We start from the raw sequence: 15,863 nt of genomic DNA, 5'->3' as shown, positions 1-15,863 counted from the left end.
TATTGTAATGGTGCAACAGTATGAAAACAAGAGTTAACAACACACTTTTACCGAGTCATTTTTCACAATAATTGAAAGTTATTTATAACTACAAAATCATAAATGAAAGTCGCTACATGATAAATAAAACCTTGATTATTTAATGGTTTTCGGAAAATATCAACCAAGAATAATATACTTTAAAAAGTATATTAAAAAGTGTTGCTGACTTTTCTCTGATAAGAATGATGACTTACAAACACAACAAAACATCCACCAAGAAACTTATGCAGATAATAGAAGGAATAAACCATGAATAGTACATGATATGCAAATTTAGAATGGGCATTAATAAAATTATTACATCTCCAGTCTCATTATATTGAATACTATATCCCCCCCACTACATTGTTTGATTCAGTCAATGGAAAGTTACAACTTACAGCTCAATAGAACATATATAAGAAGAAAAGATCAGGAAAAAATGGAATCAATTAACCCAGTAACGGGTAGTTACTGAAGCAGAAAACTTGCGTCCTGCCCATTTTCTATATCCTAGCCTTGGTAGACCATTTCACCGTTCTTTTTGCAAATTGTCATCGTCTAAGTAAATTCTATAAAATTCAAAAAACAAATCATTAAATAAATAAAGTTTTGAGTTGCAATAAGGAGCTGCTACTACGGGAAAGAGAATTTCGATCATGCCACCATTTGCTCCTGATCCAAGTACATTTGCTCCAACCACGCTGGAATTGCTTCTGTTCCATTATGGCATTGCTTTGGCTGATCTTCAACACCAGATTCTGGTGAAGCATCCTTAACAAGTGAGTTAACCCAAGACACGTCTGGCTCATCATCAACATTTGCAGGCATTTTGGTTGAATCCTTTGTAGGAGGACTGTTGCTGCTTCGAAACCCAAAGGAAGCAGATTTCCTCAGCTTATTCAGCTCATCTCCATTTATAGCCCAATCCAGTTTTCCATCAGGTGAGCCCCAGTTAGAGAAAGTAGAGACCTTTGGAGAAGGAAGCTCAGAATGATGGTTCACCATGCTTCGCTCGATAAAGCTGTGGCTACGCTTAGCAAAAGCAGCAGCTCTTGGATTCAAAGCCACTGAGGCTCCTTCAGCAGAAGGATCAACCCTGAAGGATCTTGATCCAACCATGTTTGAGGTGGCAAGGCCCGAGGAATACCCTCCCAGCTGCTGGTTCATATTCGAACGCATTTGGATTCCACTTGGAGATTGTAACTGAGGTCCTGCAGCATCAAGTGAGATTCCATGGAATTTGGACAAAATTGATGGTTCAAGAGATCCAAAAGCATCCTCAAGGTTAGAAGGCTTCACCCCTGAAAGCCTATTTAACTCCCCAATGTGATCACTCATAGAAACACGAAAAGATGGACTATTAGGCATGGAATTTTTCCAGTTAGGAGAGGAAAGACCAGACATGTCATCCATCATCAGCTGTTGTCTACGCCGATGAGCTTCAAGTCCAAGCAGTTCAAAGTCCAAATCAATGTCTCTTGCAGTTGAAGCAGTCTGCAACCTGCTTTTGGGCAGCTGCAGGGTGGGGACTGAAACATTAGACTGAGACCAGATGGAACCAGTAATCGGAGAAGATCCTCCAGATGGAGTCATAGGTGGTGTTGAGGAAGTTGGTATCAAGACAGATGGAGAACCAAGTGCAATTGGGCTAACTGCACCCATCTCCAATGCAGAAGCACCAGCAGAATAGGACCTTGGAGAAGGAATAGCAGAACCAGTAGAAGCATACAAGGGGCGAAGCTCCTCTGGCTTGTGTGCAAAGAAGCAAACTCTCCTTGTGCATCCACTCTCATCCTTGCAGAGCCTTGTCCGGTACTGGGCAGGGTGAAGCCAGCACTCAAAAATACCATGAGCGTACTCACAGGCATCCCCTTTGCTGCAAGATCCCTTCCTAAACTCAGGACAAGGGACACAGCTGTAATGGTATTTCCTTGGATCACGTCGCCTTGCGTTCTCCCCTGGATGAACAAAGGGGCACTCGGTCCAGTCATGAGAATAGGCCCTGGAACAAGGCTTCACCTTGAATGTATACATCCTAAACTCATCAGTGCCATATATCCCATTCTTTATGTCTGGAAGGGACAGATCAATGGGATAATCTTTTGACACACGAGGTGTGGTCATTTCTTGCCTTTGTTCCTCAATTTGGTCCATCACTTGTGGAGGTGAGAAACATGTTTGATCAGCAGCAGCAGCAGCATCACAGGTACCATCCAGAAGGGCCTGTAGCACCCTGGCCCTGGGACTGAAGATAGAATAAGCCACAGAGACAATCAAGTCAATTGGCCTGTTACCATCAGCATCAACAGCACCAACATCAGCAGATGCATCAAGCAAAAGCTTGACAACCTCAACAGAAGCAGCAGAACCGCCAGCAACAGCACAATGAAGAGCAGTAGCCCCATCTGACCTACTGGCCCTGTTAACATCAACAAGACCAGTTCCAATAATATAAGCAGACACATCAACGCTTCCAAAAGTAGCAGCAACCATGAGAGCAGTCCTCTCTTCATAACGTATTTTCTTTGAGCCAGCACGCCTTCCGTACCACAACCCCACCCCATCAACATCATGACCCTCCTTTTCAACAGCGTCTTTGAAGCCAATTAGATCATCCGCAGCAGAAAACTCAAGCAAAGCAGAAATTCTATGATGCATCTCTTCTTTTCTACAGTCATCCTCCATCGCTAGACCCATTTCAGAAGGTTTCCCCTTGGAAACACCGCACATGGAGTTATGCAATATATTCTCCTAAAACCTCAGCAGAATCTGAAAAATCACAGCACAAAAACAGGCTTAACACGCTATTTGCACCGGAAAACAAATTCAGAATTAAGCCAGGACAACACAATCTAAGATAACCAAAATAAAAACAGATGAATGCAAATTAAGAGGCAGATTCTTCCCAATTCGTGAGACAAGAAACGACTTTGAAAGCTATTTACAACAAGCATACATCAAATTGATAAAGATTGATAGTACTTTACAATTAGGTACGAACAGCTATAAAAATTAGCGCAATCCAGGTAACAAACATGAGAAATCCTCGCAAACAGAAACAGAATGGCATGTACAACCTGTCCTTTTTTTTCCTTGTCAGAGACAGCAAAAAAACACAATTTTTTAACATGGTTCACATGAATTTCCACCATCAATCAACACTCTCAGGCAAAAAACCTCTCACCATCTTCATAATTTTTCTTGGCAAGCAAGGGAAAATCACAGTAGTCTCAAAAAGTAGTAAAGGACTCATTTTTTAACAGAAACTGGAAGACCCATCAGCATGAACTAGAGAAGAGAAGGAACAAGAACAGAAAAAACATACCTTGGAGACAGAAACACACAAAACAAGGAAGGCAGGCTCTGGTTTTGTGCCTGCTCTTTAATACTTGCAAAGCTTTTTAGAGAGTGGAAGACTTTTCTTCTACCCTTGTTCTTATTTATTTATTTTTTTTATTTCTCTTAAATGTTTGAGTCAAAAAAGTGGACCCCACCTGGCTTAGTACCAGTCACCAGTTCCTCTTCTTGCTTTGCTACTTCATTTATGGTTTTGTTTTGGCTTCTCTTTCTTTATTGAAAAATTACTTCTTTTTATTTACTAGAAAAACCTTTTTAGATGTTGTTGGTGTGCTGGCTTAAACATTTAAACAATTTGAAAGGAAAAAAATATTTTTTACTTATTTTAAGATGTTGGTTTGAATATTTCTTTGAAAAACAAATTATGCCAACATTTATTTTAAACATTAAAAAATCAAACAAAATTGTGCAACTTTTACTTTTCAAAAAGATGTAAAACGTAAATTACTTTTTCATGCATTCTTAAATTAATTTTCAAATAAATAAAAAACTGAAACATTTTCAATAGAAATTTCATACCAGAATTTTCTAAACCATTTTCTTTTATTTTTGCAGCAGTTTTGTCACTCCATAATGTCATTTTTTTTTAACAAAAATTCATGCTCAATTTTGTTTTAAAATAAATAAATTATATTTTTATAATTTTTTTTGTTTCAGTGAATAATGTCTAAAATAATTATGTTTTAAAGAAACACTTTTGAAAAAAAAAACTTTTCTTGAATTTAAGAAAATGAGTGTCACCTAATATATCTTGAGTGGTAGATTTGTTCAAAATAATCTGCTTTCTTGAAATCTAGAAACTCAGCAGGAAACCATCTGTCATGCTATTTCTTCTAAAATTAAAGTTATTTATTAATAACATTTAATACAAATAAAAGATAAAGATAAATAATGAATGAGGAGAGAGAAACAAAGGTAAAAAGAAAAAAGAAAAACCTCGTCTTAATTTATTTTTAAATAATAGTGGGTATTTATATGAAGTTAATGAAAAAAAAAATAACTGACAAACTCAAAATTTATAACTATTTATTATGTCTTAAAGCTACGTGTCTACCTGACCAAGTCCATTGTATTATATTTTTTTATAAAGAATAAATTAATTTAAAATGTTATTAATTTATTTATGTAATTTATAAGATAGTTTGATTAATATTTTATTTTATAAATATTTATTTGTGAGTTTTTAATATATATATATATATATATATATATATATATATATTATGATTTATTTGAGCTAGGATGTAATTTGTTTAATTTATTATTATTGTTTATATTTTAATATTCTTTTTATCATTTTTTTATTTCTTTTAACTATTATTACTTATATTTTATAAAGATAATTAGTTATTGTATTATTTTTAATAATTGTTGAATTAAACTAAAAAGAAGTTAGCAATACAAATTAAAATAGGATCGCGCTAACAAGTACATTTACCATTAAATTTTATAAAATTCATAATTAATTATGATATTAAATAAATTCTTACTTAATCTATAATAATATATAAAAGGAATTCTCCTTTTTGTGTTCACTTTTCAAAATACCGATTTTATCCTTTAAATATAACAATTTATTAAATTTTTAAAAATTGACCGTTACTTTTACAAACTTTTTATAAAATCATATGTCTCTGTTTCTTCTCTTCTTCTTTATTTATCAATGGTTATTCTTTTATCTGTTCTGATATATTTCACTTTATTTTTAATAAATATAATTTTAATATATATATATATATATTAACTTAATAACATTATAATATTATCACCTACTAATATAATATCACGTATATTTAAAAAATGCATACACAGACGCGATAGCACCTGTGTTACGCTAGTAATTATTAATGTAGTTTTACTAGTTAAAAGACAAAATATCCATAAATATTATACAATTATATTTAATATTTTATTTAATATACACATATAAAAAGTTAAAAGATAATTAAATAACTTAATTTTAATGTTGTTAAAAATTAAAATATAATTAAACGTAAAAAAATTAAATTAATAAAAAAATATTGTTAAACATCTAAAAAGTTAAAAAAAAATTAAATATGAATGTGAGACTTCATTCATTGAAGATATGTTGCTTAAAAATTTTAAAAGATATTTTTGTCTCTAAGAAATATATTATGTTAATTTATATTATTTTAACCAATGAAAATAATTATTTCAATTTTCAATATAAAAATGATGTTGATGATCATTAATTATATCTTAACCAAGTATTTTTAAGATATTGGTTAACATTTTTTATTAAGAGGGTCATAAGAGTCTTGTTAACCAGACAATTATTAAGAATAATTAATTGAATCTTACAAAAATTCATAATTAATTGTGACATCAAATATATCTTAACTTAAATAATCATTAATATTGATTTATTTTATTTAGAGAACAAAAATACTCATAAGGATTATACAACTGTCATTTATAATTTATTTTATGCACACAAAAAAAGTTAAAAAATAATTAAATAATAAAATAATTTTAAGCTAGTTGTACTTAAAATAATTAAATAATAATCATCAAAAAGTTTAACTTTTTATTTTATTTTTAATTATGTAACAATATTATTTAATAATTTTTATATTATTTAATATGATATTGCATTAGTCATTTTCATTCTTAAAATATTGTATCGCTTAGAAGTAGAGTCCTGAAGCGATTTAGATACCCTTCTCTCCTTACACCCTTTGAAATGTCTTTTAGTGACAAAACCGTGATGGATCACACATCCAAAACGAACAATACCTCGAATATATGGTAATTGACATTGATTTTGTCATCAGACATGGGATCAGAACATTGACACCCATGTGGGGTCAATAACTGAACTATTTGTCCCTTAGGTCCTTCATTGGGGATGATTCACTCATTCTCCTTAAACTTAGACAAGAGAATTATGTTCCTACCACACTCAATAGTTTCACATCGCTTAGAAATCGAGGTCTAAGATTGTTTAAATATTTTTTTCTCCTTCCACACTCCGTTTGGAGACAAAATCGTGACATAGCACACATTCCAAAACAGACAATATATCAGATGAATAGTAATTGTACTATATTCCTTTAAACCAAAACAATTACATTAACATTACTTTTTTATCAATTATTATAGCACTTATGAATATTTTTATCCTTTAAATAAAGCAAAATTACATTAATAACTATGGAGATCAAAATTAATTTGATGACACACTTAACCATGAACTTTACACTTATTAATTAAGTCTTAACTAGTGTCCTAAGGACATGGATTAACTTTCTCCTTAAAATAATTTAATCAATATCTAATTACATGATATTATATAAAAGTTATATAATAGTTATTTAAATTGAAAAATACAAACTTAAGTCTTTGAAAATAAATAAAAATTTAATTTAATCAATAGTAATTAATATTAACGCATTAAATAAAATTATTTATTCTAATAAAAAATGTGTAGATTTTAAAAACTTTAATAAAAATATCATTATTTGAAAAAAAATGAAATCATAATTATGTAATAATATGTTTTTATTTTAAAAACATAAATTTTATATATACTATTATACTATTTTATTTTATGTCAGTTTATATTTATCAATTAATATATTAATATGTTTAATAAACATCTTCAATCTAATAAATTAACTTATAATTTCTAAATTCGGAGTTTATTAACTACAAACTTTATCTTATCAAACACAGTTTTAGATATAATTCTTTATAAAGACTTAAAATTATTTTTTATTGAAATTTTATCTTTCTATTCGAGTGTTTAAAATCTAAAAACATAACTCAATTGCCAAAAAAAGTTAAAAGTGTAGAAAATATATTGAAACATAATAGATGATAAATAATGAAAAAGAAGAAGCCAATATTACTTATATTTAATATCTTTTATTATTCTTAAATTTTTTTATCCGTTATTACACGTTTTGAACTTTATTTCAAGAAAACTAATTATTGTAATTTTTTTAATTTTATTGAGTTATTTTTAGTTTTTAAATGTTTAAGTTAAACAGGTGTAACAGTTACAAAATCAGAAATTAATTTTTCATTAATGATGCTTAGGTGAGGTGTGAACTTGTAACATTAGTTTAAATTGATAGATTATATATATATATATATATATATATATATATATATATATATATATAAATTATTATAAAACATTTTATAATTTAATTTATAAAGTATTTATAATATGTAGAAATTAAATACTCTATAATTTAATTTAAAAATAAAATATAATATTTTTGAGATAAAAATATATTTAACTTTAAAAAACATTTAAATATAAAATCATATAACTTTGAAAAATAAAAATCTAAAAACTCAATATTAATTTGATTATTTAAAAAATTTAAAAATATAATTACAGAAAAAATTATTTCTATAAAAAACATGATTTTTATTTATATAATAAAATTTATGACATTATGCTTTAATACATTATTTTACGTCTAGTAACTAATTGATCAGTTATATCAAACACATTTTAACAAGTTAGTTTATGTCCTAATAGTTTATAAATTAAGAATTAATTGATCAACAGTATGTTGTCAATTGAAAACCAGTTTATCTATAGTCTAGTTTGATTTAAATATATTTTATAATTACAAATTACTTTAACTAGCTCCTAATTTATTTAATTTTTCATTAATTTTTATTATTTAATATATATTTTCGTTATCGTTAACATATTTTAATAAGTTATTACGGGTGTTTATAAACAAGATGGTTGAGAGCAGTTTCAACATATTAAATTTTTATTTTAACTATTTTACTTATTAATTGTTTTATAATTCAAAGAAAAAAAATTAATATTATAAGCTAAAGTAAGAAACGTTTCATTATGTTACATTATGAAAAAATACATGCAATAATTTTTTTTAGGTATAATTACTGATTTGGCACCTCAACTTTTTTGTTAAGTTCAATTTGGTATCCAAATTTTTGGTTTGTTCAATTTAGTATCCCAATTTTCTAAAGAGATTCAATTTGGTCCGTTAGGTTGAAGTTAACACCGTGTACGTACAGGACACGTGTCAAACCATGAAATTTTTATTTTTTAATTTTTTTTTATAAAAAAATTATTTTTTTTTTCAAAAAAATTTAAAACTGTCACGTGTCAGTTTATTATCGTGCCACGTGACAACTTATAATTATGACACATGACAGTGGTAAAAATTGTTTTTAATTTAGTACCCCAATTTAAATTTTTAGTTCAATTTAGTACCCAATTTTTTAAAATGATCCAATTTCGTCCTTTCCAAATTGAAACCAAATTAGTAACTAAGTTTAATTATAACTTATATATACATGTTAAAATAATTTTTTTGAATTTATACATCAAATCACTACACCTAAATATTCTCATGTGTAAAAAATTACAAAGGTTAAAATGTAAAAAATAAAATAATTTAAGTATTTAGGTGAAATGATTTGATGTATATATTAGTAAAAGTTAGTGTAACATGTATATATAGGTTGTAATTAAGCTTATTTATTAATTTTGTCTCATATGGGAGATGACGAAATTGAATCATTTTAAAAAATTGGGTACTAAATTGAAAACAACTATTACACTGCCACGTGTCATGATTGTAAGCTGCCACGTGACACAATGATAAACTAACACGTGGCAGTTTTTAAATTTTTTGAAAAAAATAATAATTTTTTTTTTGAAATTTTTTTTTTAAAAAAAGAATTTAAAAAAATTAAAATTTAATGGCTTGACACATGTCCTGTACGGACACGGTGTTAACTCCAACATAACAGAGAGGACCAAGGTACTAAATTGAACAAACCAAAAGTTTGGGTACTAAATTGAACTTAACGAAAAAGTTGGGTACCAAATCTATAATTATACCTTTTTTTAAAAAACTCAATATAAAATTAGTTTAAATAAAAATTATTTGTCTAAAAATAATTAAAATAAAATTATATTAATACTAATTAGATTAATTAGTTTAAATAAATGACTTCTACTAGTAAAAATAATAATACAACTTTTAAAAGTTAAATAGAATCACTAAAATGCTTGATAAACATTTATTATTTAAAAATAACTAAAACTATATTAGAAATTATTTATATTATTTTAATAAATTAATATATTAATTTAAAACTTACAAAGAGCCTTACAGCCATTCTTAAAATAATGATATGTATATGTTTTGAGCATATCTATATTTGATATTTGCAACTTTAGTTATTACTAGCTCATGATAGAGCACAAGCAAATATCAAAATGGCTTCATTTAAGGAATAGGCATACATGTAAATAGGGATGGCAACGGGGCGGGGCGGGTACGGGTATTATGATCCCATCCCCATCCCTATAATAAAAATTCATCCCCATCCCCATCCCCAAACCCAACGGGTATACAACTTTTGACCCATCCCCATCCCCACCGGGTAACGGGTATTTTCTTATACCCATACCCATACCCATTTTTTTATTGTTCCATATATCAATTAAATATTTTTTATAAAAAAAATTTAAAAATCACACCAACGAAATCATGATACTATCAAAATATTCAATATTAAAATAACATACTCTTTTTGATTTTCATGATGTCAAATATTAAGAAAAATATTATAATAGTATAAATCTCAAATTAAAGTATCAAATAACAACTAAATAAAATTCAAATAATTATATAAAAGCTAAAAAATTACACATTACTAAAATTTTATAATAACCAAAATATTTATTAATTTTACAAATGATCAGTGGTTTCATTTGCATTCGATCCACCTACACATAGAAAAAAATGAAAAATTAGATATGATATAATAATTGAAATTGAAAATTTTAATTACTAGAATATAATGTACCTTCTTCATCAGATTCATTATCATAAAGGAGTAAAGATAATTAAATGTGTGACCCAAATTTGAGAATATCCATTTGAACATAACATAACGGAAAAAAAAATGTATAATTAAGATTATGATAAAAGGAAAAGTACCTTGAAGATCTGCTTAAACCTTAAAGAACAAGCCAAACAATTAAAAGAGAGTAAAAAAGTGTATAACCAAAGTAACAAAAAGAAGAGATACAAAATAAGAGTCAAACATTTTCATGAAAATAAATAAATAAATAAAGATAATCAAATGTGTAACCTAAAAATTATTTCATAAAATGAAATTGAGGAACACCTATTTGAACATAACCATGTACAGAGAGTAAAAATTATGTAATAAGAAGAAGAAAAATTACCTTCAAAATTAAATCTTGAAAAACAAACCAGACAATTGAGAGAGTAAACAAAGTGTATAACAAAAAACAAAGAGAATGAGAAATATGTTATATATATATATATATATATATATATATATATATATATATATATATATATATATATATATTATATTATATTATATTATATATTATATTACTATGTATATATATATATATTATATGTGTGGATATCTTATGTTTATATATATATATAATTATTTATATATATTATATTATATTATATATTATATTATTATTACTATGTATATATATTATATGTGTGGATATCTTATGTTTATATATATATATATATATATATATTTTTTTTATAGATATATATTTATTTTAAGTATATATTATATTATATTATATAATAATATAAATATAATAATATATATTATATTATTATGTATATATATATTATATGTATATGCGTAGATATTTTATGCTTTTATATATATATATATATATATATATATATATATATATATATATATATATATATTTCTTTTAAATTTTTATAAATTTGTAATGTTATAAATTTGTTTATAAAAGATCTCACTAGTTAAATGATTAATTTGTTTTATACGTATATATTATATATATTATATTATATTATTATGTATATATATTATATGTATATTATATTATATTATATTATATTATATTACATGTATATGTGTAAATATATATATATATATATATATATATATATATATATATATATATATATATATATATATATATAAGTATATTTTATTTATATGTATATATACTATATTATATTATATTATATTATATTTTATATGTAAATATATTATTTATTTATATATATTTTTTAGATTATTTAATAAATTATAAATAGTTTAGTAATTTAAGCGGGGACGGATATTTGGGCGGGTATATATATATCCCCATCCCCATCCCCATCCCCAGTTGAAAATTTCGGGTATTACCCATACCCATACCCATACCCAGTCAAAGCGGGGATTCCCCGTCAAAACGGGGACGGGTTCGGGTGATACCCACGGGCACGGGTTTATTTGCCATCTCTACATGTAAATAAACTTAATGACATTTGAGAACTTTAATTTATTAAAAAAGTTAAAAGGTTAAATAATTAAGAATTTACTAACATAATAAATCTGTATTTTGAATTAATTAGCACCTAGTTAGATACATAAACACAGTTTTTAAAGTATATTTTTATGGTTTAATTATTGCATAGTTCATTATAATTATATTCATAAAATAAAATAATAAATTTATTTTGTACCTTTTAATTATGATATGATATCATTTATTTGTATTGACAAAAAGAAAAAGATGAACATCTTCTTTCAACAAGGAGTTTTCATGATGATGACTTATGAAAAAGTACGAAAGACTTAATAATGATACATGAAAAACTCTTGAATACTTAAAAGAATGCTTCGATTCAAGAGATGCATTGAAAACTTGGGGATTTAGTTGTTTAGGTCTTGTAATATGTGTATGTTATTTAAAATAGTTAAATTAGTATGTCAATAGTCAAAAAGGCAAAACCCAAGCAGTATAACACCAAGATAATTTTATTTATTTGCAAAATTCATTGGAATAATCGATTATTCTTAGTGATAATCAATTATCTTAGTTAAAACTGATTTTTACGAAAAGCCTCTGTGATAATCGATTATCAGTATTGATTATCACCTACTGATAATAGATTATCTTGGTTGATAATAGATTATCACAACGAGAAAAATGTTTTAGAAAAGTTCTTGTGCTAATCGATTATCACTTATGATAATCGATTATCTATGATAGTTATGACTTAACTTTTCATATTCTTAACCTAATTTCTAAATAGGCTTCTATAAATAAAGTGGTAGGCTTTCATTTGAAAAATACAGAAGTTAGAGAAGTCAGAGTACTTGAGAACTCTTTGTGGGAAGGCTTTGAAAACCTAGTGTGGGTAGAGCGATAACTTTCATCAAGTGGGATCTTGAGTGATTGAGTCTTGCTGTTGTTGCTAGGAGAAGTCAGTCATCTTTGTGTGATTCAAAGGAGGTGTTCATTCCTTGTGTGATTCAAGGAAGGCGTTTTAATCCCTTGTGGATTTCAAGGGTGGTGTCTTCATCTCTTGTGTGATTCAAGAGAGGTGTTTTCTAAACCTAATCTTTCTTATCATTGATTTATTTGGTTTATTTTAGTGATTTAGTTAATCTCGTTTTTGAGAGATTAACAATTGGACGTAGGATCTTTTGATCTGAACCAGTATAAATACTTTGTGCAATTTTCTCTTCTCTACTCTCTTTATTTTATTGTGTTTATTAAAATAAATGAAAGAATTTTAATTGAACTTTGATATTAAAAGGAAAAAATTTTAAAAGCACAATTTTTATTAAGAACCCAATTCACCCTCCTCTTGGTTTTTGTCTAAGCGTTAATAATTCCGTTGCATGTTTCCAACAATTTGTAAACATGAAAGTAAATTAAAAATATAAATATGATAACAAATATAAATGAAAAAATAATAACGAGTTTCTTAAACGAAATTATTTTGAAATGTGTAACGTAAAGGGCTACAAAATGATATTTTAGAATTGTTATTATGTTTAAAATAATGGAACTCGATTATTTTAATAAATATTTTAGTATCAATAGAAATTTCATAAACGAAATTCATTACTTTAAAACATTTTATCTTTCTAAAAATCAGTTCTCTAGAACCTTTTTCCTTCTCTCTACAAATTCTAACTGTGTGATCCTCGTGGCAAGATCTCCAAGTCTAGCCAATTAATTTTTTTGTTCTTCTTTGCATGCATCTTTCTTTGAGGTCGCATATGTCCTTTAGGTCTTCTTTTTGGTCATCTGTTGATCAATGATTATGAAGGTATGATCTAATCATCTATGTAGTATTTCTATGGTTTTGCTGTTGTTAGAGTCGGTCGAGCAATTTCACCAGGTAAGGAAAGCTATTGGTTTTTTATGTACGTTAGTTTGATAAATCTAATGTTTTGCATGTTGATGAATCTTACTGATATGGATGATTTTAGTATTTTGGATTGTTTGATCAACTATTGTATTTTTTTTTTGATTTTGTGGTAATTGGGAGAAAATGAATTTGAGTCATTGAGGGCACCAACTACTATATTTTAAAAGAGGAGTACTAATTTGAACAATGAAACAGGTCTAGATTACCCAAAAACCACAAAATGCATTTGTTGTTATCTGATATGGCGTTGAACGACAAGTTTCACCACTTAGCGCCACATTTTTGTGAATTGATCAGTGTTGAGTGGCATGCAGGTGGCGTTGAGCACAAGTGATAACTAGGTCTTTGAGTGATTTGACTCCAAGGCGCTGAGTGCCAGTTTTTGTGAGGCAAATGGCGTTGAGCGCCGTGTTGAGTGTTAGGTGCCCTGTTTTGCTTGTTTCTATTGTTTGATTATTTTTCTTTCTTTGAACATTGTGTAATTGTGAAGTAAGGTAAATGATTGGTTTATATTATGAAACAAAGGTATGTTTTGAGCTATTGTAAGATATTTTCCGAAGAGAAAATCCCATTGATGATGTGTTTTCACTAGGGTGTGCCTTAATGTTAAGATTGTTCCATTTTTGTGAGGCTATCCTGAACTCTACTGGCTATTCATACTCGTGTATAGGAAAATGGTTAGATGGTAAGAATAGCAGAAGGTTTTTTCATAAGGATGGTTTCATTATTCTTATAACTGTAACATGGATTAACCTTGTGTGTGGTAGCTCGGTAGAACAGTTTATATCACAATAAGTGTTTGGCTTTAAAAGTTTGACTTAAGTGCACTTATCTGAATAATGTCAAGTGTATAAGAGTTTGATTAGGAATATGATTATGTTGAGTGATTGTGTTTTATATTCGGCATGAAACTTATACACTTGTGAAATGTTTAAAATTTATCTGTATCATTTTTTCAGTTAGCTTACCCTGTTTGTTTTCTTGGTTGTCTTGTGTTGTGTTTCATTTCTTTTGCTATGATCACCAATGTGGTGAGAGCAGAGGATGATGCAGGCATTGATGCATCAGTGGACGTTGAAGAGCCTTCAGCTTGAGGCTTGGGATAGTTGATTGGGATCTATGTATAGTTTTGACATTAGTGGTTCAAACCTTAAGTACCTTCTTATGTTTGTATAGTTATAATCCTTTTGGATAATTGTATAAGTATACTATATTGGTTTGTGAATTTTATCTATTTTGCTTTATTAATTATGGATTTCTTTACATTGTTGTTTTACTATTAAATGGAATGTTACATGTAAGGACCTAAAAGATTATTTAGAGTAGACATGGTCTTTAAAAATGGAGCTTAATTATTTTATTAATAAAAGTCAAGCTTATAAATAGAAAAGTTAGTTAATCGAGTTTTATTTTATAAAGATCATTTTAAAACTTTTTATTTTTCTTCCTCTAACTTCTCTCTAAGTTTCAAACCAATTTGCTCATTTGTTTGATGATCAGAGTACGTCGTAGCAGTCCTGTCAAAGAGTACTACAATCCTAAATGATCATAATATTAAATAGAGTAAGTTCATCTTTTGTCCTTCTTTTGAGTCTTTTTGGTGAATCTACTACATATGGTAATTGTTGGGCTTCCATGTAGATCTCAAGATGAATCTTTGTTCATTTAGGATTGTAAGGGTGTGATAAGATCTTTTATCTAAGATTTTATGTGTAGATATTGGATCCTACATGAGTAAAGGTTTTTAGAGGCAGTAAAGCTTTTTGTGTTAATAGTTCACAATTCCATTAAGGGAGACTAGTAAATTATAATAGTATTTTATATGATAAATTGTGATTATTGTCTAGATGACAAGAGATTAGTTGTAATGCTTGATTTAATGTGTTGACATTTTAAATTGCTGAGTTTTGATGAATATATTTTTTTGAATTGTGTAAGTTAGGGGATGTAAGTTATAATGTATCTAAATTGGTTAATTAATATTATCTATGAACATTTTGAGTTAAATTATACCTATTTGGATGCTAGAGAAGAGTAAAATTAACTCATTTAGACAAAAAAAAGAACAATTTGGTATGTATATTAAATTCTAAAAGTTTGTAATGGCACTAGGTGAGACCTCAACACTACTAGGCGCCAAAAGAAAAATTAAATTCCAATGAGCTTTAGATGTCAAAGGCGATGAGCGTCAGTTAAGTACTACTGTACACCATTAGATAGCTCCAAATGTCTAAGGCATTAGGCACCAACTAGATGTCACTG

The 15,863-nt window shown here is 27.6% G+C and overlaps 1 protein-coding gene across 4 annotated transcripts; it reads right to left on the bottom strand.

The window, feature by feature from the left end:
* Positions 1-303: 303 nt before the first annotated feature.
* Positions 304-3,464, bottom strand: LOC114194149 (zinc finger CCCH domain-containing protein 66-like). 4 transcript variants are annotated; one of them, XM_028084233.1, is made up of 3 exons: positions 3,350-3,436; positions 3,026-3,116; positions 304-2,793 (listed from the first exon to the last, which is right to left on the bottom strand). In XM_028084233.1, the coding sequence occupies exon 3, from the start codon at positions 2,752-2,754 to the stop codon at positions 679-681; it is 2,076 nt and encodes a 691-aa protein (XP_027940034.1). In that variant the 5' UTR covers positions 2,755-2,793; positions 3,026-3,116; positions 3,350-3,436; the 3' UTR covers positions 304-678. The 4 variants fall into 4 exon arrangements, with proteins under 4 accessions (XP_027940034.1, XP_027940032.1, XP_027940031.1 ...); XM_028084231.1 differs by lacking the exon at positions 3,026-3,116 and having other exon boundaries at positions 3,350-3,464; XM_028084230.1 differs by having other exon boundaries at positions 3,026-3,424.
* Positions 3,465-15,863: the final 12,399 nt, after the last annotated feature.

The sequence above is a fragment of the Vigna unguiculata genome, chromosome 8 (genome assembly GCF_004118075.2).
Source record: "Vigna unguiculata cultivar IT97K-499-35 chromosome 8, ASM411807v1, whole genome shotgun sequence".
In the NCBI taxonomy this organism is placed as follows: domain Eukaryota; kingdom Viridiplantae; phylum Streptophyta; class Magnoliopsida; order Fabales; family Fabaceae; genus Vigna; species Vigna unguiculata.
The sequence above is the reverse complement of the archived record's forward strand: the minus strand, read 5'-3'. Positions and strand labels throughout refer to the sequence as shown.